The sequence below is a fragment of the Histoplasma capsulatum genome (assembly GCF_000150115.1).
Source record: "Histoplasma capsulatum G186AR genomic scaffold supercont2.16, whole genome shotgun sequence".
NCBI classification, from domain to species: Eukaryota; Fungi; Ascomycota; class Eurotiomycetes; order Onygenales; family Ajellomycetaceae; genus Histoplasma; species Histoplasma capsulatum.
Genome location: NW_025544816.1, coordinates 457,074 through 482,361, shown reverse-complemented (window position 1 = coordinate 482,361; position 25,288 = coordinate 457,074). Strand labels below are relative to the sequence as shown.

Here is a 25,288-nt window from a genome sequence, read left to right as displayed (position 1 = left end):
ATATTTTAGAGTAAGAGCTCTTCTTTTCTCTATTCTTATCTATCCACAGACAACACAGTATTTATATATACAGAGAATCAACTTAGAAAAATTATATTTAAGTACTGATTTATAAAATACTCTGATTTATCACAGTATATACAGATTTCTCTGATAATTCAGTCAGCAGTGTTTTTATCTGAGATATTGAAAACTCTTGAATATTCAGTATTTATATAAAAGATTCAGTTCATTGACTCTGATTCAGATACAGAGATTATTATAAAATAATTTGAAATATATATATTCATTCAGCAGAATTCTTTGCAGTTCTGAAATATACAGAATTAAAACAGATTATTATTGAGTAGATAAAGATTTATACAGTATTTACTGTATATTGAGAGTTTCAAATACTCTATATTTTGATTATACAGCTGAAAGTTTAAATTCTTGAATAGTATATTAATTTTAATAATATCATCTCAGTTCTATTTATCTATTTCTAAGAGTTTGTAATTAAATTCAGATAGATAGATTACTAATACAGTGTTTTTCTAATAAATTTTATTTAATCAGTCTAATATTTTAACTTGAAGTATAGAATTAAAAAAAAGAGTATTGAGTTATTAGAAAATTAATTCTGATGTATACTGATTATCTGAGCAGTGGCTTATTCAGAGTTAAAATTTTACTAATATATCATTATCTAATCTGCTGTGAATATATTATATTTGATTTAATAATAAATCTATTACTTGATCATTAATATTCAATTTAATATTTATTTTTGACTTTTATATAAGATATAATATTAAATCTTCTGTATATTTATCAAGAATTGAAAGCTTCTCTTTCAGAGGCTTTTTATGAAATGTGAATATAGAGGAAATGATGAATATAGATATATTTATCTCAGTAAATCATTGTTGTAACTCAGTTATCTGCAGTGTTTACTGCTGAAGAATACTTTATAGATTTAGATTATTATTTATTATATTCAAATACAGTAAATACTTGTAGATCTGTTGATAACTCATTTTGATATCTAAAGATATATGATTTTAAAAAATGAAATACTTATAGATATTTGAATTTTTATGAATGCTATTCACAGTATTGCAGTACTAAGCTTATTAAATTTCTTTATAAATATTATTTACAGTGTTATAATTTGTAGACACTCAGATCTTTTTATAAAACAGTTGATTGTATTACAGATGCTTAGATTTGATGATTTATATATCTAATAATAAGAGTATTTGAACTCAACAAGAAACTTATATAACAACTAGATACTCAGATCTTTTTTAATATAATTAATACATTTGAATGTAGAAACTGATAATGAGATACTCAGATCTTAAATATAATCAATACATTTAGATATAAAAATCTAACAACTAGATATTCAGATTTTAAATATAGATGAATTAATTTGTAATATAATAGATATACTACTGATTAAATAGATATTACTGATATTATAGATTAAACTGTTTATATTATCTATACAGTTTGTATAATTTATTTCAATAACACTATTAACAAACTTGACACTATTCTGATAACAGTTTACAAATCAATTAAGAAAAGAAAGAAAAAAAAGATTAGAGAAAGAGATTATATAAAAGGATTTTTATAGACAAGAGAATTGAAGTGAAAGAAATATTGAAGATTATACTCTGAAGAAGTACAGAATAGAAGAATTATTAGAGTATTAAAATATATACAATTGTAAGACAGAATTGTGAGAAGATATGAGAGAACTTCATGAGTATATATGAGTATATAAGTGTGTGATAGAGGGTTGATTGTGTAAGTTAACTGCTAATGAATACTAATCTATCACAATAGAGTCTGTATAAAATCATTATTAAATATAACAGAGATATCATCAAAAAGCTTATCTGATAAATATAAATCTTGAAAAAGATGATTAACAATCTTTATACAATAGTGATACTATATAAAAATCTCATTTCAAATAATCAAATCTACAGCCTGCAGCAGACAGCTCAGTTTACTTTGAATAATAATTTTTGATATAGAATCTATATTCAATTCAATTGAAATAATAAAATATGAGTGAGCTATTCTGCTATATAATAAAAGAACAGCTGCAATGTCAGAAGAAATTATACAAAGAATAGTTTTTTCATCTATATATAGACAGCTATAGAGAGTTCTGTAATGAAATATTTTATCAATGTTATCTGAACTCTGTATAAAATAGTGAGACAGTTATAATTCTATTACAGTCAGAACTGAATTATATATATAGTATTAATTATTATTTAACTGTATCTACAGAGTATCTGCAGTAATGATTTCCTCTATAAGATTATAATTCTGCTTCTCAAAAAGTAGTCAGTTTTCAATAAAATTATCTTATATAAAGCTGTATACAGATAGATTGAAGTCTGTAAGAGTTCTATCAAACTCATACAGAAGCTGCTGAATAAAAAATAGATTATAGTTATAATATAAATACTCTGTAGAAGTATTACTTATATAATCTAAATTTATCTGATACAGTCAATATAAAAAATTATTATAGAGAGTATAATGAAAATGTGCTCAGAGAGTAGATGAATCTACAATATTTTTATAAATCAATACAGTGGCAAATACTGATCACATATGATGAGCAGTTGTAAATACAACAGCAGATTCAAATATAATAATTCACTTATTATCATTATACAGAAGATCAAGCATCTGATATGCTATATGAAATATAGAATGACAAATATCATTCACTATTCAAAAAATCTCAAAGCTTGAGAAACTATATATATTAATAAGAAGCAGCTGTAAGAGGAATATCTCATTATTATACAGACTGAGATGAGACAGACAGTCAACTGATCTTCTTTTTATATAGTTCTTTTATCTCTGATTATATTTATCTCAAATTAAATAATGAGGAAATTTTTGATAGAGATACTGAGCATCTGAATGCAAATGATTGTAGATAAAGAATATTATGAACTTAGATATATTATTTGTCAAATATTCAGTTATATATTTATAATTTTTATATTTGAATTCAGAGAAGTAAATTATCTGATGATCTGATAGATAAATAGACAATATCTCAACTGATGAAAACTTCTGATATATATAAAATACAAATATATATCATACAGTCTCAGTTGAATCAATATAATATTCATACAGTTAAATATCAATCTCATCATTGAAGTCAACAATATAAAGAGTAGTGTGATTCAGACTCTTGTAGATATATTTATTGATATATTTAATAGCTTCAACAGAGATACAGATCTCAATGTTTATATAAGTTTTATATATATAAATGAGATAGAGATTGTATGAAACAACTCATCAATTGTCAATTACAATCTTACTATTATTGAAAGTATATTTGAAGAAGATAGATGGATTATACTATTGTCTATACAGAGAATAGTTATTCTCTTCAACAGTTATAGTATTCTGAAAAGTCTTGAGAAAATGTTTTATATATCTGTCATTCTTATAGCAGAGACTCATTACATTAATATTATATAAATCATAAATTATGAATTTATAGATCAACTTATTCAATCTATCTATATTCTCAGCAGTGTTTGATAGCTCTGCAGATATAATCTTATCAATTATCTCAGATTATAAAAACTGCTCAGAGTTCTCTAGTCAGATCAACAGATATATATAAAACAATTTATATTTTTGATATTCAATTGTTTATATTCTGATTAATATCAGCTCAAACAGCTGCTCAGATTTGAGAATATTAAGAAAATGAAAAATCTTCATTGTAAAAATATATATAATCAAATCTGAGCAGTCTGCTGCAGTCTGATCAGAGAATAATTTATAGATAATCTTCTTTTACTCAGAATTAGCTGTAAATATAATAAAAAAAGTTGAATATCTATAGTTGAAGATAATTGCTATAGAATTCTGAAACAGTTTATATATAAAATATTCACTATCTGTATAAGAAGCAGATAATATTATACAGTGATCAAACTGTTTATAATCTATATTATCTATCTGTATAGCATCACACAAATTATTATATTAATCTGCACAGATTTCTGATTGATAAATGCAGATTCAATTCAGCTGTTGTTTATCAATATTGATATAGATATCAACTAAATACTACTGAAACAGATATTCAGTCTGAAAAAGAGAAGCATCAACATTATTTTATTGAAAAAGATGATATATATACTATATATACAGAGTCAGACTACAGCTGCTATATTTATTTTTATTTTTAACAGCATCATCAATATTATTATCAGAGCTGTTGCAGATAGATGAAAGATCTGCAAGTATATTCATATCAATATATCAGTTATAATCTTTAGAAAAGAAAAGTAGAATATAATGCAGTGAAAGATATAATGAACTGTAAGAGTCAATATATATAAAGCTCAAATCAGCATCAGAATATTATAGTGTCAGAAAAATAGTATAGAGATAACAGATATTACTAAAAGTATTCTGTATAATAATTGCAATCTCTGAAACAGTAGACAGATTCTCACAGCAGCAGTTATTGTCTATCTTTAATTATACAACAGAGTTCAAATCAATATATACAGTAGAGCTGCTTTGTAGTATCTTCTATACAGACTGATAAAGCTGAATAAAAGAGTTAATCTTAGAAATGTTAGCAGTCAACAATATAAAAAAAGAATATGGAAAAGTAAATGAACAAACAGCAAGTAATACAATACAGATATAATTAAATATGCTAGAATATATAGCAGAGTCTGTATCAAACTGTGGATTATAGATTCATATTTGTATAAAATAGATATTTTTATCTGATTCAGACTCTAACAGCTCTTGCAGATGATAGAGTTCTCTCTGTATCTGAAATAGCATCAGATTATCAGTAGTCAGACAACTCAGATATAGATTCTACTTGTACTTAAAAGATATAAATATCAGAGCAGAGTTGTAGTTTCAAATATACTTATAGAAATACTTCATATCAGCTGTATTATCATTAGACTGACTGCTGAGATCATGAATTACACATTTGATTTGATTTGATTTGATCTCAGTTCATTTCTTGACATGATTTTAGTGAGATCAGAATCAGAATGAAAGTGTAAAGTGACTAGAATTATCAAAATATGAATGAAATGAGACTAAAAAATCTTGATATTTCATGTAAAGTGACTGACTATCAAAATCAGAACATGATCTGGAACTGATCATAATTTTGACTCAAGTTTGATCCCATTCTGATGATTATATAATACATCAATCTGATGATATGATTGGTGGAGATATTATCTCTATCTTGCTTAGTGCTGCTGTCAATCTACCCACCACTGCCAATCTATCTACCGCTGCCAATCTATCTACCACTGCCAATCTATCTATCGCTGCTAATCTATCGCTGCTAATCTATCACTGCTAATCTATCGCTGCTAATCTATCGCCGCCAACCTACCTACCGCTGCCAACCTACCTACCGCTGCCAATCTATCTATCGCTGCTAATCTATCGCTGCTAATCTATCACTGCTAATCTATCGCTGCTAATCTATCGCCGCCAACCTATCTACCGCTGCCAACCTACCTACCACTGCCAACCTATCTATCACTGCCAATCTATATAGGGTAAATCATGGTCCCATTTGGTCCCATTTTGTAAAATGGGATCAAATGGAATCAGAATCACTAATTTATTAGTAAAACATGATCTGAGACTAGATTTATAATATAAATAGTGTAAAGTGATTAATTTACTAAACACTATATGAGATCAGAACTAAGATATCTAATAATGGAACTGAGAAAAAATTTGATCTCAGTTTCATACATGATCACACAGTCAGTCTAATCATCATTAAACAGCTTATATAGCTCTGATAAAGATTCTCTGATAGATGACAGTCTCACAGCATCTCTTACACAGCATATAAAAAATACTGAAAGAATCTTTGATAATCTGTGTATATATTTATCAACTCAATACTTAGCTCTGTAGATAGAGCAGTAAATATTCATTCAGTTAAAATTAAGTAATTAATAATGATGAGTGTAGAAACAGAAGCTGCAGAGAATGAACTGATAATTGTAAGTAATTGAAGAATTAACAGCTGATTCAGAGATAGTTGAGTCAGTTCAAATGTCAAGATCATCAAGAATCAGTCACTTCAGCAAATCTGTATATATATAATCAACAGACTTATCTGCTGTAGAAGCTGCTACAGCAGCTGTCAAATAATAGTATTTAGTATTACAGATATATTCATAATTGAGAGTTCAGCAATCATTGCAGTTCTTGAAGATGCAATTGACAGTATGAAATAGATGAGACAGACAGTCTTTATGATATATATCACAGTGTAACAACTCAACTTACTGTGAGTTGAGCATGAAAGCAGCTACATCTCTCAATGACAGATGAGAGATTTGAACTAAATATAGCTGATATACACAATGCTGAACTTGACAGTATGTAGAGTATATACAGAACAATGCATTGAATTGAGGCTGTTCAAATATGCTGAGAGAATGAGAATTCCTACACACAGAGCAGCAGCACATGAATGAGTATATTAATAAATGTATAGATTGTAATGAATGTAGAGAAGAGTATAAAGAATATAAATACAGTAGAGAATGTCTGTAAAGAAAGAAATGAAGATTAATATCAGAGCTGTGCAGACTATAGGGCTGGCTGTTAGATCCCATCCATGAATTTGATGAGATTCATGTGAGATCACATGAGGTCACATTACAGTGCATTTTGCACAGAAAAGTTGGTTTTTCTATAATATAAAGAGAGATAGCTATTTGCATCTTTTCTGGGGCAACTTGAATGCTTCTGAGACCCTCCCTTCAATTTCCCACAGAGGATCTGAAGAGGGAACCTGAATACATAGTTCTTCTGAAATGCTGGTGACAACTCATTGTATGGCTGAAGGCAGCCACTAACAGGATAGCCTGGAAGGTCACTGATGTATGGCCAGACTCGGTACAACAAACACCCGCACACTCATTAAAGATTCCCTTGCAGAGTTATGATCCAACACAGCCATTGTTAGTGTCATTTGATGGCATACCTGCTTTGTAAATTTCTATCCTATCCATCAACTCCCTCAATCTGTTTTCGACCTCAGTATCATGCAGCTCATCAAGTTTATTCAACATTGTCAGTCTTCGTGTTCAAGTTAACAGCAAGCTCGCAGACGTTCTTGGTTTGCTCGAAGGATATAGATCAAGCTCAGTGATTGCTAGAGCACGTTGGCTGAGTAGGCCTAACATCGGCAAACGCTACGGGTCGATGGTAATATATCCGTCGAACAAGGATGCGCCCGACACGCGGGAGGGCAGACTGGGATCTTCAGTGGGTATATAAAAGTGTGACGTATAATGTTTATAATTTTCTCTAGTTTGTAATTGTACCTTCACCAAAAAACAGTAGGTACATGGCAGGAATAGGAGGTAGGCTCTATATATAAATAATTTGCTCATCTGTGACGCATGAATGAGCTTGAAAGCACGCATCATAATAACGAATTATTGAGCAGCATTAGTCAATGATATTGGCTGTTTGAGGGAGACGGGGAGAGGGGGGTCAGTTCTGAAATGCATACGAACCGATGTGCAAAGGAAGAGGGGCTGCGTTTTATGCATCAATTGAAACGATGCCTTCATGAAAAATGGTTGAGTAATGGCCACTAAGATATTCATTCCCCTTGTAACATAGCTTCTGAAACACAGCAGCCATAACTGTTGGCTGATTACAACGAGAAGAGACAAGGTGGAAGTATGTGTAAGGTTCTCCATATCATCAAAAATAACGTTGGAGCTAAGCGCCTGGTGGCTCTGCTTCTTAGCATTCGCTTGAAATATAATGATCGACAAGCACAGGGCGGCAACGGATTGCGAAGTTTCCTAACTTATTTGTTTTGGGTTTCTTGGTTGGAGAACGGACCGCTGTACGCTGGTTGTCTATTAACTCGGTCAGAGATTCGAGCAACTAATGTATTTTGATCAGCAGGCGCCTCAACTTCTCAGCTCTAAACGCCATCAATTTGGCAGTCGACCAAGTAGAGGTGTCCCACCATCTTCTCTACTGTTAGCGTAGCATAATGCTCCAACCGTGACAGCCCTGCTTGCAACATCTCAACATCTCAACACCTGTTCGCGGTCAACATCGTCATAATCTAGGCTGCTCTTCACGCACTGCTGCTGGCTATGGCACTGCAGAATGACATGACACTGCACAATGAGAGCTGTCAGGAACAAGAAGACTTTTTTCGGGAGAGCTGGCCCACTCTCCCGAGCCTACCTCCGTTGCTAGGGCCGACCGTCCCGACCATTGTACACCGGTTTTTCATCCATTCTCCCTCCACCATTCTCAAACTCGGCACTGATGATGGCGAGGGCATCATGACCTCGCTCGCCCATTCCATCCTGGGCTCCTGTGTCCCACGCATCGTTAGCGTCGTCACGGTTTCAAGCAGAGCCTCCGACGACTCGATGCCCACCCGCGCCCAACAGGGCCTCATCCTCTCTCGCCAGCCGGGCACACCACTGGTCGAGCTCTGGCCCTCGCTCACCGCTTTGCAACGAGAGACTGTCAAGGCGAACCTCTGCCGCCTTCTCGTGCACATGCGTGCGCGCCACTTCGCCTACTACGGGCGCCCCACACGGGAGCCGTATCTCCTCTTCTCCGAATTTGGCATAGAGACGCACGCGGGCTGCTCCTCTCGCTCGGAGTGGGATGACTCGCGCGTCCGCGCGTTGCATGCCTCTGCTCCAGACACGGAACGGGCGGTCGCCCTCGAGCGAGTGCAGCGCGGCACCACCTTCGCAGGTGGTTGGGATCGCCCTGTCCTCACGCATGGGGACTTGTCCGACCGGAACATCTTGGTGGACCCCCACACGCTCGCGGTGACGGGTTTCCTGGACTGGGAAATGGCCAACATCATGCCGGCGTACTTTGAATACGTCGCGGCACGGCTATCTGGAGGCCACCAGCCAGAGTGGAGGATGGAGTTGTTAGATGTGCTGAGGTCAGTTCTGCGCCATGAGTGCGATGCTAGGCACCAAGAATACCTAAGTCTGGCCGATGTCGATGAACTAGAGGGAATGTACAGGAGAACGATGGCGGCGTGGGACGCTGTTGTCGATGTTGAGAGAATCGCGCAGGGATACGACGATGATTGTGCGTGGACCTTTGAAACCGGCCTGCCAGATGCCTCACAGAAGACTGGCCTTACCTTGTAGTTCAATGAGCATGGGGGCTAGCAGAAGATACATCGAACCCTTTCCCGCGAACGAATAAGAGTTTTATTCACTGTCAATGTCTACTTGGTCATAAAGCGAATATATAATATTCAAAACACCATAATATAGATCACATGTTCCCCAGATTAAAAGCGCAATTCAAACAAATCAAATTTTTTATCCTATTTCCCTTCACATAGATGCTTGACTTTTGGAATTTGAATTTCGCAGACCTGGGCAGGAATTTCCGGGATGATCACCTCCGGCACCTCAAGGACGGCGTGGTGCAGCTGGTTCAAGATCAAACTGGAACACAAGATGCACATTCGGTTCCATGATGGATGTCGCAATATCAACGATCAACGGGGCTGCTGGGGCTTATACGTGGCCCCTCAGATCTGCGTTCCAGAAAAGCCAACCGCGTACATGCATCCCATCGTTCTCCTATATGATGATGAAAAACGCGCTCAACGCGAGAATGCCACGTAAAATCCCCAGAATGATGGTTAGAAGGGCACTGAAATATTAGGGTGGCTCTAACGAAAATACCGGGATCTACCGGCGTAAATACCTATCTTGTCGCTGGGGTGGGATTCAACAACCCCAAATTCTTCCCAGACTACAAGGTAACTCGGACTCTATCACTCCCCTCTCCTTAGTCAACTTGGTGGGAGCGCTTCCTCTACCCGCTCTTTGTTCTTATCTTGAGTCTGTGGCTGCTCATCAGGAGTACCATGGATATTAGGGCCTACACCTAACCATGGATCATTCACAAGCTCTTCAGTTGTTGGCCGGTCTTCAGGAAGCCAGCGAAGAATCCTACGAAGAAAATGCAAGAATCCCTCTTTATCTTTACCCTTGATACCTGCAGCAAGTTTTTCGAGGGTGAGGTCAGGAATTGGGACCGCGTCTTTCCATTTGCCTAAAGCAGAAGGACCAAGATCAGTAAGGAGATTGCTTGAGTGGGGAATTTGTTCAGTACCGTTTTCATCCCAGAACACTTGACACACTCGACTTCGCCTTACAAATTCAGGAGGCGGCGGGCCCAATACAGCTGTCATTTCCGCGAGAAGGTATCTATCATCAGGTTCTTCAGTTTCAGGATTCTGGCGGTGAAAAAGGGTACGTTTTGCAAGTAAATCCCATGCCTATGTATTTGTTAGTTAGAAGGTTTTCAAAGCCAAGGAGCTCAATACTAACTTACCACCATCGCGACACTCCAGATATCAACCTTATTATTCCACGCCATCCGCATAACAACCTCAGGAGCCCTGTAGACATCAGGCATAATGTCATCAGTCAATTCACAGTCCCCATCAGCAAACCTGGCTTCACCAAAGTCGCAGATGCGCGGCAGTCCCTTGAGGTCCTGTGACAAGTGTCTTGTGTTATATATGATCCGGTCCTTGAGGATTTTTCGTTCGGCAGGGTCATTGCATTCGCCCTCTACAAATTCCTCAAAGAAATAAGGGTTCCCCACTGGAAGAAGAAGGTTCTTGAGCTGGAGATCTTCAATAATACATACGTTAATCCCACTATCTTTTCCTTGTGAGGTTGTAGGAATAACTTACCAGTATGAATTATTCTTGCCTCGGTATGAAGGAAGTCCAGACCAATGAGAATCTCGAGAATAAACATTTTTATCTCTTCAATCCTGAATGCTCTATCAGGGACATAATTGAGGAGAATATGCTCCATAGTCATTCCCAAAGCCTCATGGACAATGCAGGTATGCTTTTTTCCCTGTGGCCCTTGTATCTCGAAGGAAGAGAGGCACTTGCGGATAGTTTCATGCCCAAGGTGATTTTGTTTGGCAGTGGCAGCTTTTATACGTTCATAAATTGCGATTTCGTTACCCCTGAATAAGTCATTTACATATACTTTCAGTGCTACATACCCTGGGTCATCAGGCTCCCTGGTGGAAAGCGGGATCAGCATAACACTCACCGTCTTCAATCCATTCTTTTATCATCGTTGTAGTGGTTGGGTAGATGCTTACACCAGATCGCGAGCGAGCCATACAGTAGATGTAACGCCAAAGCCTAATTTGCCCATCACCTGGTACCTATTGTTGAAAACCTCTCCGATGTGCACTGGGTAGTATAGCTCTGCTTTGTACCCAGGAAGAGTTTCTTCCTGAAACAGTTTCGAATGGTCGATGACCTTGAATCTAGATGTTGGAAAAGAGAGTGGAGCCAAGCGCTTTGGTGGGACAGAAGACATTGTTCTAGCAACAATTGTGTCTTGTGGGAGAACAAGATGACAGTTGCGAATCGATAGGCTGGAGTATGCATGGCTTTTGATAGCGAAAACTCGTCGTGTACAATTCCTGAGAGACGACATACCAGGTGGATGATGGCCTCTTCATGGGTTGCTTCGGATGGGCGGGTGTCCTGGACCGAAATGATGATGTCGGTTGAAGGGGTTTGGCGCTAGCTTGGCGCTGCGATTGATCCGCGGCTACTTGCCGCTAATGTCTAATGAGAGATACCCAAAGCTGCCTCCAAAAGTGGAAGTTGTATTTATGTGAGGAAAAAGGATCTTCTTTTGCTGCGTCGACAATGCTATGATACTACAGAGTAGTTTGGTGCCCTTTCAACACTGAGCGGTTCCCATGCTATCTTCCTGATACACCATACATGATCCACGCTTCCAACATTATGAATCTCATTACAGATGACAGAGACCTCAATCATTCCTGCCAATAGAATTTTTAAGGGCCGCAGAAGGCATTTATGAATGCAAAATGCGGGCAGATACCCGCCGCCTAAAGATGGCCTCCGTTACGAGAATGCATCGAACAGACAGCCTCACTCTTCTGCGCAGAGAATTCAGGGGCAAGAATAGGGGCTATCTGAGCCAATTGCGGCCTAGTGCTGAAGCTAAGTCTCCATTGCACGTGATCCGAGAAACCCTAATTTGAAATGTAAAATTTACCCTCTGTAAAAACGATTTTGATTAAACTTCACTTCGCTCTGTTTAAGAGTTCAAGATTTTTATCATCTCATGTCCGGGTACTCGGTGTCTCTTCTGTTTTGGCGGTAGCCACCTGCCACACTCCACACAGATTTACTTCTTTTCACGAACCAATCACCTTCAAAGACATGTCCCAAATTGCCACCTCTGTTACCTTGACTCCGATGCTCAGCTCTGGCGCCCTCACCTGTCATGCCCAAAGACACTGAATGGCATTGAAGGCTTTCAGTCCACAACATGTACACGTGACCAATTGCATCTCTATATCACCTGCTTGATTGAAGTTCTTGTAGTGAAGAAAATCTGTCATGAAGAAATTAATATAGTTGATATGGGTTGCTAGACATTCTTTGACCCTAACAGCATGCACAGAACAGAATCTAGAGTATTAGTGGAACTTTGAATAAATGTAGCAGCTAAAGGTGTCTTGATCAATGCAAGTTTGATGTCCCCTCTTGTACAGTGGGAAAACTATTGCTGTAATTGCTTTGAATAAGTAGACCACAGGCTAAGCGCCGAGGTCGTCTGATTGATTGTGTGGCATCCAGAGTCCGAAAATGATATTTACTCCTTTGCTCTGATGTCAATGACTTTCTACCCCTGGACAGTTATCTCCTATATCAGCTCAATTCCAGTTAAAATGAAGACTCGGTGCTTTTGTGGACCTGTAGAAATGAACAGCAAAGCAGAGCACAGCTTTCATTGACATACTCCAGGGCAAGGAGACAGTGGTCTGTTGAAAGTGAAGCTGATCTGCTCATTTGTTAGCCTGAGAGAATGGACATATGAAACTGGTCAAGCTTCAATTCCAAAGGAGATCAGCTGATTTTACAGTTGAGACTCCTGGTACACCAACAAGGTCAGTCCTTGCACCTTTCTGGTCCTTTCGCGGCAGCCCAGTTAAGGGCAGCGCCACTGCCAACCATATGATCCAGTTCCACCCCTTCTCAAGCAGAAATGGACAAATTACACATGTCAAAAGTTAGACAGTGGTTAGAAGAGCTGTGGCTTTCCACTCATTGCAAAAGCTTGGGTTTGCTCCTATGCAGAGCAGGGTTCTCATGACATTGTCATGTCCCTTTGAAGCAGCTTTAATGAGCAGTGTGTCACCATCAGCGTCTGTGAAATCGATGTTGGCTCTATCCGGAAGCAAAGCTTGCATTGCATCCCGATGGCCATTTCCGGCAGTGAGTGGAAGTGGGCGATACAGCCATCGACTGGGATAAGTGGCACGGGCATGTGGAAGTGGCCAATATGATTGCTGGTCATGGGAATTGCTAGGATTGTCCTGGCCCTTCAAGCCATCCACTTCTGAGTAGAAGATTAAGGCTCATGATTTCATCCGCTGCGGCATCTGGCTTAGAGAAGATCCCACCTTGAGGTCACTGCGAGATAATGCCGCGCCCAATTAGAGCTAGTAGTTTTACTTTCAACTGCAAACCTCATTTTTGCTCTTGTAGCACTCATTCAGATAGCGCCTCGCTGATGAAAGGCGGTGTCTTACATTGTAATGGACATGCTCTCATCATTCATCCCTGGTTGCCAGATTGTCTCACTGTTTGACACTTGAGTTAAGAATAGCCTGTCTATACAGAGAATATAGGGTTTAAATATTGAACAGAAGCTTACATTCAGATTCTCAAATGGATTTCTAGCTAGATTTCTAGAGTGTGCAAGGAAATTATTCTCCACTGCTCCATACCCATCCTCCGGGAAGTTGTGTTATTTTTCTTCCAAACTGTGTTGGCACAATGCTAAGTTCATTATACAATGATGAATTCATATTTGGTGAGACAAAACAAAGTGATGGATTTGTACGAAAAAAACCTCAAACCTTTGTTGAAAAGAAAAGATATGGCCTCCCACATGAGACTTGCTAAAGTGTGTTAGAATGTGACCACCATACAGAATAAAGAAAATGCAGAGCGAGCAAACAGTAGCAATTGTCATCAACAGTATGTGTCCTGCATTTCCGGTGTAATTGTTGCAGCCGTGTGAGCATACTCAGCTTCAATCCAGGGCTGCCAATCCCAATCAATCCAGTCATTAAATTGCATTGCCATAGTCTTATTCCACCGTAAAAGAGGTGAAATATACCGACCGAGGAATAGGTTTGATTCAATAGTAACTGGATCATCCCTTCTGCGCCCAAAAAGAGCACCAGCAAAGTCAAGGAAAAGAAGGTCTTGTCTCGGGTCAAAGCTGGGCTTCTCCATCATTATGACATTTCTAGGGCTTAGATCTGTGAGCAAGATATCTTGCTCATACAGCTGACTTTCGAAGTTGATCACTGATTTCATGATCTCTTGGCGAGCAAGGCGAGAAAATTTTTCTGGATTGGCTTGTTGCATTGATATCCCTGGTATATATTCCATCAGAATAAGTCGAACGGTGCGCATTTCAGATCTGTCAACAGGAATATTCAACGAATAAGATCCATAAAACCTGGGTACTCGGCCTCCATGTGACTTGGATAGGACATTGTAAGCATGAGCCTCATGGGTATAATGCTTGTCCACGCAATGAAAAGGATTAAGAAATCCCTCCTCATCACTGAAATAAAGAGGGTCGTATATTTTGGCAACCAATTTTCTATTTGATTGAAAATATTGAGGATCAGGTCTAACTTCGAGAATCTGCACAGTAAAGACCTGAGCATTGCAGGCGTCTCCCACCTGCAATAAATCAAGAACCTTCAAGTCGACAGTGCGTGGTTCCATGTTTCCTGGCAATGGAGGATGTCGCAGGCATCGTTCGACTGGGAGAAGCTGCCTTCTTTCCACCCTACCAGCTTGAAAGTTACGGCAACAATCTTTAGTCACAGGTGTCGGGGGGGGAGGAATGTGTGATTGGACACTGAATACCCAACCCTCGACATAGGGCACTGGGGGTTTCGGAAGGTCGGTGGACGGAGGATCCATGAGATGTTTGTGTGCTCTGATAGAAACGGTGATCTTTAATAGGGCTCTTCTTTCTCTCGAGGTGTAAGGTGCAGAGCAGCCTGGATGCTGGACCTTTCGGACTTTCTGATTTTCCGGATGCATCTGCACAAGTTGCAGCTGCCTGTCTTGCTGATCGATGCACCAATCCAACTGTTTCTGTAGGCGCCACTACCCATTCTCCTCCGATGTACTTTCTACATTTAGATCTTTCAATTAAGGCAAAGCGACATATAAAGTCGGATGTCTATTAAGATAAGTCAAGAAAACAAGGAAACACAAAGCTACATGTGAATATCACTCTTCCAGCTACCCCAAAACTACCCTGTTATTGTTCAATTCCACAAGAGCCATGGCTTTAAAAATTTTCCAGTCTTTCAATTGCAAATTGCCAAATGGATCGGATATCAAGTTTACATTCAAGGGCTCTTATTGAGAATTCAAACAAGTGTCCAATCCATGGTTGAAATCGATGCGGCACCTGTCTTCGTCAAAGACAATATTTCGATTTTTCAGGCGATCACAGAAAGATATTTCCCCCCCCACAGTGCCCTTCAGTCCACTCCAAGCTAGCCTGCCCGTGCTGGAAAAAATGCATTGATTGGACACTGAGGTTGATGGTTTACGGATTTCTATACTGCAATTCATCCACCCTGTGAACATAGCTCTTCAGGAGATACTTCCTGCTAGCACCAAGCTTGTCTGCGGAACTGAGTAATACGGTGGACCCAAAAGCCGCTTCGATGTGCAGTGGTCCCTTTATTCTGATAAAGAAGAGTTGTTGGAGATTCTTTCTATCCTCGAGGTCAAAAATACACACATTATACATCGGGAAGACTTTGCGCCTGCCGAAGCCACCGAGCAGAACCTGGAGGCACAAAGGAGCAAGGCCGCCAATAGGGCCCCACATTTTACACTGCTTAAGGAGAACGCGGTTTGGCTCTCGAAGCAAGCCGGGAAATACTCGGGCCACTGCGCCAGTGTTGCGGTGTTTGACTGGACCGCTATGTTTATCTTCAATTACCTTCACGAAAAATCCACTAGAGGCGGGGCGGTGAGAGGCACTTACTTTGACGAATCTGGCCCTACCAAGGGCATGACGTTCCGCCGTCTCCTTTTTGCATTCGTAGCTCGGGCACTGAAAAGGTACGAAGCTGTGCATATGCAGAGCTAGTCTCCCTGTATCGCCAGCCCCCTGTTGCCGGCAAATACATGTACTGAACAACGCAAGTCTGCAACCAATATCTCTCAGTGATTCTGTGTGTTGACAATGTCTGTCGTTCCTAGGGGGTTTTTTGTTCTTTGAAATGATCAGTTTTGTTGAATTCTTCTTTTGTGTACATAACAGCTCAAGGACTCAAATAATTGTTATTTTATTCTTAAGAGAAAGTCTACAGGCACGGCCTTGGTGAAAACCCAATTATATATATATTTTTCAAATCATATAAAAGGTCACAAAACAAAAGAGTAAGAATATCAGATTTGTCAGATATATACAATATGGATAAAACTAGAATTATAGCGAAGTAGTAGGTTTCACATGATCGGCTCATCGTCGTCACTGTCCAATCAATCTGTGTGAGAATAAACATCATCATCTAGCTACAGCCTACCCATCTACCTGGCAATGCTGGCTTACTAGATGACTACCTGGCTCCCTACCTGTCTATTTATCTGCTCACCTGCTTGAATGAAATCGATGACCATATATATCAATGATATATATCAATGATAGCTAGCAATGACACCAACACGACTTCACACTTTTGCTCTGTTCTGCTCAGCTGTGTGTTTCATGAAGCTTCTGCTATACAGTGTTGTGCCTGAGCTGTCCACCTCTTCAAAGCAATTAAAGATGCATTTCATCCTCTGGGACTTAGAGGTTCATTTGCCCACCCTCTGAAAGAGGGGTGCTGAGGGCAGGCTGCCTTCAGTATAGTTAGTTATAGATTCTTTTAAATAATAAATAATTTTTGAGTAAATTTATGTTGATATAAATATACTAGTACTTTATTAATAATATATCAATCATTTATTAATATGCTATAGTTATTATAAGAATCAAAGAAAGAATCAATTCACTGTAGTCTGTGTGTACTAAAAGATGTATAAGAAGATAAATATTCATTTTTATTTTATTCTCAGCCGACTCTTTTTTTGCCAAGAAAACACTTAAGTCAAATTACCCCCACTGGTTAATGTAAATCACTGTGTAGATCACGAAGGGTCAGCCGATGTGTAATCTGGAGGGATTAGATCGGATGGTTTGTACCCTCTATGCCACCACGGCGCTGGTGGCGATTGAGCTCTTTTGCCCCAGTGGTCTAATATGTTCTTATGAACTAGCTAAGCGAGGGTGGGGCCCAGCTGGTCATCTGATCTCTAAGATTTGCTTACTAGTCAAAAGATATTAGATGATAGGCCACTGGGGCAAAAGAGCTCCATCACCACCAGCGCCGTAGTGGTATAGAGGGTACGAATCACCCAATCCAATCCCTCCAACACCCCGCCTCAGACCCACTCTACCATCCAGCCAGCTGGAGGAACCTGATTCTTTCTACTCCGTAAGTTCCACTACTCTACTGCCATTGGTCCTGGGGTTTTTCCTGAGTGTATATCTATATATATACCTTGGCAAGAGAATGTGCATTAGTAAGAGATATTATTCTGGCCTTGATCTGATTTGAATCTGTGATAGCATTTTCACACACCCTGTAGCACTTACACAGGCTCATAATTTATTAGGCCACTGGGGCAAAAGAGCTCAATCACCACCAGCGCTGTGGTGGTATAGACGGTACGAATCACCCAATCCAATCCCTCCAACAGAACACAACACCGTTATCCTTCATCACTGGACCTGTGTTGGGTTGTGTGGTGGTGGCAGTGCCGTACCTTCTCTATGTTGAAGTTACAAATGAATTGTGAATATCAAAAAATTACAAAATAATTATTATATGTGATTTTTTCGGAGAATAGGCGAACATATAATAAAATCAATATAAATAAGTAGCAGCATTACCTTTGATAGTAGAAAGTATTCATAAAGATATCAGTTAATCAGTAAATTTAAGAGAAGATATTATTACTTTAATCAGCAATATATTATATATATATATATATATATATATTGAAATGTATTTCTTATCTTTTATTATTATTAATTTAAGCATTATCTCTAGTGTTTTAACTCAAGGAACATTGGTACGTTATTTTTAACTTTTTTTAACATTTTAACTAGTTCATATACTAATTTATTTTTTCAAAAGAAACCTCAACTATCAGCAAATCACCAATTATCTAGCATTTTAAAAAATATTAAAAGAGACAATGATGGATTTTTTCACATTAATAATATGGGGATTTTGCAATCCTTTGATAAGAATAATAAAGTTATTGATTATTATAAACTTTCTAAGAGAGATTTCAGTGTTATGAGTAAAGGACTTATTGATGAAAATGATAAAGAATTTCTTACACATTGGTCTGATATGGGCTTGTCAATTGATGACAATGATCTTTGGAATTCATCCCCCAATCTCATTGACTCGCTTCAATCAGAAAACATTGATGTTTCGTCGTCAGAGTTACAATCCCGCAAACTCAATGTTCTATCACCTTACCGTGACCTTTGCACACCATTAGGTTGCCGTCGAAACAGTGATTGTACCACCAAAGATCCTCGATGTGTTAACTGTGTTGGTATGAATCAAGACAATTATTGGCGTGGGCATTGTTCAGAAGATTAGACTAGCCGTGTTACTGTGTATAAAATCAGAATCAAATTTTTCATTCTTTTAATAGTTTTAATCTTATAGATTATTCTAAATCACTTTTATCTTTTTTATAGCAGTAGTTCTAGTTCCATTTTATTATTTAATATAGATCATATAGCTATATATATGCATGCTTCATCAATTGATATACTTCACCACTTTCTACCACGTCCTTGTTGGTCTGACATGGTATAGTCCAATTAAATTACCCAGAGTTTAACTTCTTATATTCATACAATAAAAGTAAGAATGAGTGAAAATAAACTTGCTTTGCTATCAAACATCAAGGATTAACTTAGATAAGTGTTGCTTTTCTATAGTCAATATCTCTCAAACAAGTCTAAATGATTATATTGCTGGTTGTATGAACAAAAAACTATGCATCTCTACACCAATCAGATAGAAGGTTTCAAATAGAGTTCTATATCATATGATCACGCTAGCAAGGACTAAGTGTCAACCCGGAGTGCCCAGGTGGTGAAGGACTCTTCAACTACGGGCACGTCGAGGTGGTTCCAAGGTTGTATTAGCAATGCAGGCAGCTGAGGCATATATTTGCGGTGCGCTAGTCCATAATAGATAGCCTAGGGCCAACTGTTTTGAGTGTTAACTTTCTGGTTATCATTTATCACTCGTCACTCACAAACAGCCCAAAGAACAACTGACAACAACAGTGCAGTTGTGCCTGGAATCCATAAATATAAGTTGGTGCATATTACGGAGCACACCTATTACGGAGTACACCTAGCTTATAATCGACTTTTAACTTTATCCGTTCCATAATATGTCAACCGACCACACCGCCCGAAAGATCTCAACGAAGTCGCGCAATGGCTGCCAACAATGCAAAGCAAGAAAAGTCAAGGCAGGTCTTTTCGAATAATCTCAGTTCACGCTGCGAGGTGTAATGTACACTATGGACTCCCTAGCAGCGATGTTAACTTGCCTGGTCTACAGTGTGACGAACAGGCACCATATTGCCGCAATTGCAAGTATCGCCGCGTGAATTGCAGCTTCCTGTCACAATGGAGCCAGACCCCCAGCTTCAAACCACCGACACACAGTCGCCTTCAGCCTTGCCAACCATCGAACGAAACGCAACAGAACAGCTTCCTCCCATCCGGCCTCTCAACCATCTCCCCGCCTACCACCTGCGCACACAATCGTAGCCCGCTATTGCAGCAACTCGAGTTAATGCATCATTACGCTACGACTTCGTTCGCTTGCTTCTCTGACTACGAAGCCTACAGGTCCGTGTGGCAGATAACGGTCCCCCAAGAGGCGCAATCGTATCCCTTCCTCATGCATATCATCCTCGCCATATCTGCCCTACATATCTGCCATCTTCGTGACTCTGATCATAGGAAAGGGTCGTACAAGGAATTGGCACGCGCACACTACCATGATGCGGTAGTCGCATTTCGTTCGACGGTGTCGCAAATAACGAGGTCTAACAGCAGTGCCGTGTTCGCATTCTCTCATTTAACAATCTATTTTGCATTCGGCTCGTCAAAATTCTCAGTGAACAACGGACGAATGGAAGACCCAATCGGAGAGTTGCTAGATGTGCTCCTACTTCTTAGAACTGCCATGGAGGCTCTACGATCATCCTGGGACTCTCTTGTTGATGGCCCACTTGCGATGCTGCTTCAACGTGGGCCAACGATTACGGACCGTCGGTACCTCCCTCTAGATATTGCCGAGGGACTCGAGCTCATGGAGCAATTCTACCACAGTTTGCCCCTTACTCGAGATGCCCACGCCACACCCCACGAGACTTATCAAGTCGCCATCCAACAACTTTGGGACTCCTTTGTCATGGCAGAAACGAAACGCAAGGACTGGTCGATGGCTCTACGATTCCCGATCATATTTTCTGAGCAGACTCTACTGTCCTGGAAGCGGCGAGATCCGATAGGCTTAGTGCTTTTGGCGCACTTTTGTGTTTTGCTTTGTCGAGCCCCAGCGCGATGGTGGGCCGATGGCTGGGCCGAGCAAGTCATTGATGCTGTATCTAGAAGTCTAGATGAGCGCTGGAGGCATGCAATTGCATGGCCAATGAAAATAATTGGCATGAACCTGCAAGACTCGGATTTAAATTCTGCTAATGGTAATTCATTCCATTAATATATATACCCCCCGGCATACCAAACATCGTCCTTATGTTTCAGATTCTAAGAGGAGACAATGCATGGCTCTATTCCCTAAATCTTTTCGAGACCATCTCGGACCCCGTTGTAGACACACTTCTCCCAAGTAAACAGATCCCCGGATCAAAGTATGCACGTAAGCCAGGACTAAGGGAGGATGGGCCAAAAATGAACAAGACTTTTCTAATCTGGTTACTTCGAGAACATAATCCCAATAACGGAATATGCGCACAAAACGAAACACCTCAAAAACGCAAGTATACGGTAACATACACATACGCCGCTTGACCTTTCTAGAAGCATGCAAGCTCGAGAGAAGGTTCCTATCCCTTATATCACAAAGGGGAAATCGCAATATAGAAGCACATCTCCTCCTCTAGGTATGGGAATACTTCAAGCCAAGCCCCTCGTCGCGATGGCATGTCTTGCATATGTTGTCTCCGCGAAACTGGGCCTTTGTTTTCTGATTGGTCTCGAACCAACATAAGGGATATCGGTTAGCTCAAGCTCTTCAGGGTGCATACCCACGCGAACAGATTTCAACCTTGTGTCTCCCTTCAACAACTCCGATATCACACCTGGGTGCACCGCATTCAACACCACCATGAGGATCCACATTAGCGCGGCGTCGAAAACATAAAGGTAAAACTCATGACGCAGGAGGATACCATCAGCACCCTGAATATACTCAACGACTCGAAAGATGGAACGGATCATGATCAGGGTCGAGACGGCGTAGAGAGAATACATGTATTTACGCCAGGGGACCTGGATGGATAGTGATGCTGTTGTTGGTCTAGCAGCCATCCGGCGGTGAAATATGGCTGAGATGATGACGAAGAGGCCAAAACACGTAAGTTGGATGCATAGGCCGACGATGATTACCTTTTGGCCTAACGAGAGATTCGATTTTGTCCCACTAGACATGATTCCGCCGCCTAATTTGCTTTTAGTTTGATGCATGCATATCGTACGAGCCCAGAGCCAAAGTATGAAAAATAGGGATCTTGGTGCTGGAAAGCCAGTTTCAAGGGTAACACCTACCAGCACCCTGGACAACAAAGGAAAGGATATCACCGGAGACAAAGATCTTGGTCATCCAAGTTCTTCGTATTATCGAAAGCTTTTCCCCCTGGAGGATGGCGATGATACGTCCTAATTCCATGTATATCGACGCAGCAAACAGCGCCGGTGCGAGTAGCAAAAATAACGATTGGATGATGTACGGGGTATCTTTGAATAAAGGTGCTTGGGTACTCGAGACGATGCGCGCGATATACCCTATAATCTCAACTGCACGCGAGGATATAAGCAAACATGCGATGCTGACTGACCGATAAATGGCAAACACCAGTCACTCACAGATGCCCCCAAGGACGACAGGGATAAAAAACCAGACTCTTTTCTTGACAAGTTGGAAGCTATGAAGGCTGGTGGTTGACAGAAAGAGGACAATGAAAATTATTGCCGCGGGCTTTGAGGGGATGTATTTGTAAAAGTCATGAAATTCTTCTTCCGCCATCTCGTTGGATATTACTTAGCGGGCAGCAATGGACGAGGGACCGTGACGACGAAGCGTAGAACTCTGCAAACCTATATAGGGGAAAGATAGAGAGCTGGCCCCTCGAGACCGAGTATGGGACTCGTTTATATACACAGAAATGGACAGCGCAATGTTGAATTCTTTCCAACATTTCCGAACAAAACCTAACCGACTCGTCATAGTAACCAAACTTCGCCTCCTCTTGCGTACACCTTGCGCCAGCTGACTAGACTCGAGCATGGTTCGAGCCTCTGCTTGCTCTTGGGTTGACGTCCGACTTCTCGCATCCTCCTTCACCCCTTGGGCGGACATTGGAAGTGTTCAGGGGTTGTAACCTGTCGCTGTCAGCAGAGTTGGCCCAAGCTTCGGGTCCTGAAGCTCGTGTTCGGACACTAGACCGGATTGGGAAGGGCTCGAGTTTGGTAGGTTTCCGACGCATCAACGGTCTGATCTGAATGCTCCTCGAGATCGAACCGCACCCAACCAATCCTGCGTTGTTGGGGAGACGAGTGGTTTTTATTGGGCCATTGACTCTTGGAAGTTCGCGACGGCCTAACCCCAACCGACATCAAGCCACAGGCTACGCTACGTTAATCGGATTCAGCATCGCCTCGTCGTAGGCTAAGGTTTAAGGCCGGAGACGACTAATTTCTAGAGCATACGGAAAATCTTCCTCGATGCCTACAGATGACGAATGCCCTATTGCTATTTACAGTTTGGCAATTCCTGCCGTTCCTGACTTCGACGTGAACGCCGGGGGATTGGGGTCCAGCGGAGCTTGTAGCCAATTTACCATCCTGCGTACCGCGCTGACAGGATTCAAGCCGTCGGCTGCGCAACGGAATGTGAAGTGTTAGTATCAGTACTGAGCAAGACCTAGACATATGGAGTGGTGTAGAGAAACACACCATAGCCAATAAACGGCGCATGAATCCGATATCCCATCATCTCGACAATGCGTTGTGGAATCTCTGCGAGTCTTCGGGGATCGACTGCAAGAATTTGGTTTTCGATCTGTCGGATCTGTGGTGGATGGTTGGAGGAGAGTCAGCAGGGTCGTCGAAATCGAGAAGAGGCCAGTATCCTCACATAGGGCTGACAGTATTGGACCGTCAGGCTCTTCCGTGGGTTAGGGGAATTATTTGGTCCGCCGCAATGCCACGTCGTCGCAAGGAAGTAGACGACGCTCCCTTGGGGACAGACCATCGGGGTGCTCTCCTCGTACTCGGGTCGCCGATCGGCTCCCCAGAGATGACTACCAGGGACGACACGTGTGGCGCCATTGTCGGCAGTGAATTCATCAAATGCTTTCAAACTATCAGGTCAACGCAATCATCGTCTTATCCGAAATGTCCTTCGGGATGGCATACCCAGAATTATCGCACTCCCCAACGGCATGCGGGGACGTGGGACGTGGCAGAAGGCATCATCTATACACTTCGTGATTAGTTAGTTTCGGCGAACCACGCCTTCGTGCGGTTCGCGGGTGTACCGTGATGCATGCCCTGAGCGTCTTCGCCGGGATTGATTTGGATGGTGTGAAACGCAGTAATATTGTAACCAGTGTCCAGAAAGTAGTCGTTCAAGGCCAACACACGAGGAAGAATTACAAACTTGTCGAATACCCTCGTCCTATGACGACCAAAAGTATGCATCAGTCTCACTCCGCGGCCAAGCCAACTACCGAGGCAGATAGTATGATGGTCCAGTACTTACTTGTTCAAAAGTGAATATATGCGATTCGTATTCAGTCCTTCAAACGTGTTGCGACCCTTCATTGGATCGGCGCCACTCAGCCGATCAATTTCAGCCTTCGCAACGGTGACTTCTTCCTTGGTGACGCAGTTCTCCAGAACAACGTAACCGTGGCGTAGGCAGTGTTCCACATTGGCGCGATCGACAGGGTCTGTGGGAAGGTTGCCCTTAATCATTCCGAGCGCCTGGAGCTGCATTTCCAGTCCGGGTGCAGCCATGGTCCAAGGACAGATTTGAAGTTACGCAGTAGGATCTATGAAGGCGCCCAGTGGGAATAACAATATGGAAGAAATAAAAAAATGTATATGCCGTGCTGTATATGCTAGAGGACAACAACTGTATTAAATATGAGATGAAGGCATAAATGATGTGATGTCACAAAATATCCCCCGCATCTCGCTAAGTATCAAGTCTGCCCGAAGCCGCAAGTTATTTTTTTTTACCTCGGCTCGTGGCAACGATGCTACCTCCTCCCTGAACAAGTGAAACAACTTACAAAACGAACGGATAACTGGATGATAACTATATAAGGCGTATGGGCTTCTCGAGATGGTTGCTCCGCAGCTCCCTCTTATGGAAAGTGCAGTGCGTACAGGACTGCAATGAATAATGAATGAAGCGGAAGTGGAAGAATGAACTACTAAACGCGGAAGAATCGCAGAGAGGCTGGTTGGAAATCTCAATAACAATAAAAGTTTGAGTATCTCGGAGAAAGTCAGGGTGGTCAGCGTCTAGAGATTTCTATATTAACAGAGGTCTGATAGCTGCTGCCAGAGAGACTGGCATATATTCGCACAGGGATAGGTGAATATCTGGAAATTTCAACATAAAGATGCGGGCATGCTCGAGATTTTCAGGTAGCTGGCAGGGAGGGAGACAGTGTGAAAATCTGTGCTTCGAAAGATGTAGTATGATCTGGTGTATTTCT

The 25,288-nt window shown here is 40.6% G+C and overlaps 7 protein-coding genes across 7 annotated transcripts; 2 read left to right on the top strand and 5 right to left on the bottom strand.

The window, feature by feature from the left end:
• Window positions 1–8,381: 8,381 nt before the first annotated feature.
• HCBG_08625 (uncharacterized protein) lies at window positions 8,382–9,221 on the top strand (the record flags this gene model as incomplete). Its single annotated transcript, XM_045435674.1, has 1 exon — window positions 8,382–9,221. The coding sequence occupies one exon, from the start codon at window positions 8,382–8,384 to the stop codon at window positions 9,219–9,221; it is 840 nt and encodes a 279-aa protein (XP_045283774.1).
• A 659-nt stretch (window positions 9,222–9,880) lies between these two features.
• Window positions 9,881–11,444, bottom strand: HCBG_08624 (protein kinase; the record flags this gene model as incomplete). The annotated part of the gene is made up of 5 exons (XM_045435673.1): window positions 9,881–10,369; window positions 10,426–10,492; window positions 10,547–10,730; window positions 10,793–11,136; window positions 11,221–11,444. The coding sequence occupies 5 exons, from the start codon at window positions 11,442–11,444 to the stop codon at window positions 9,881–9,883; spliced, it is 1,308 nt and encodes a 435-aa protein (XP_045283773.1).
• A 2,374-nt stretch (window positions 11,445–13,818) lies between these two features.
• On the bottom strand, window positions 13,819–15,163 carry HCBG_08623 (uncharacterized protein; the record flags this gene model as incomplete). The annotated part of the gene is made up of 1 exon (XM_045435672.1): window positions 13,819–15,163. The coding sequence occupies one exon, from the start codon at window positions 15,116–15,118 to the stop codon at window positions 14,147–14,149; it is 972 nt and encodes a 323-aa protein (XP_045283772.1).
• A 595-nt stretch (window positions 15,164–15,758) lies between these two features.
• On the bottom strand, window positions 15,759–16,298 carry HCBG_08622 (uncharacterized protein; the record flags this gene model as incomplete). Its single annotated transcript, XM_045435671.1, has 1 exon — window positions 15,759–16,298. One exon carries the CDS (start codon window positions 16,296–16,298, stop codon window positions 15,759–15,761), a length of 540 nt encoding a protein of 179 aa, XP_045283771.1.
• Window positions 16,299–19,742: 3,444 nt separating this feature from the next.
• HCBG_08621 (C6 zinc finger domain-containing protein) lies at window positions 19,743–21,039 on the top strand (the record flags this gene model as incomplete). The annotated part of the gene is made up of 2 exons (XM_045435670.1): window positions 19,743–19,814; window positions 19,870–21,039. 2 exons carry the CDS (start codon window positions 19,743–19,745, stop codon window positions 21,037–21,039), a joined length of 1,242 nt encoding a protein of 413 aa, XP_045283770.1.
• A 416-nt stretch (window positions 21,040–21,455) lies between these two features.
• On the bottom strand, window positions 21,456–22,917 carry HCBG_08620 (7-aminocholesterol resistance protein RTA1; the record flags this gene model as incomplete). The annotated part of the gene is made up of 3 exons (XM_045435669.1): window positions 21,456–22,000; window positions 22,107–22,343; window positions 22,779–22,917. The coding sequence occupies 3 exons, from the start codon at window positions 22,915–22,917 to the stop codon at window positions 21,456–21,458; spliced, it is 921 nt and encodes a 306-aa protein (XP_045283769.1).
• Window positions 22,918–23,314: 397 nt separating this feature from the next.
• On the bottom strand, window positions 23,315–24,578 carry HCBG_08619 (phytanoyl-CoA dioxygenase; the record flags this gene model as incomplete). Its single annotated transcript, XM_045435668.1, has 5 exons — window positions 23,315–23,436; window positions 23,514–23,628; window positions 23,695–23,912; window positions 24,098–24,237; window positions 24,322–24,578. The coding sequence occupies 5 exons, from the start codon at window positions 24,576–24,578 to the stop codon at window positions 23,315–23,317; spliced, it is 852 nt and encodes a 283-aa protein (XP_045283768.1).
• Between the last annotated feature and the right edge of the window lie 710 nt (window positions 24,579–25,288).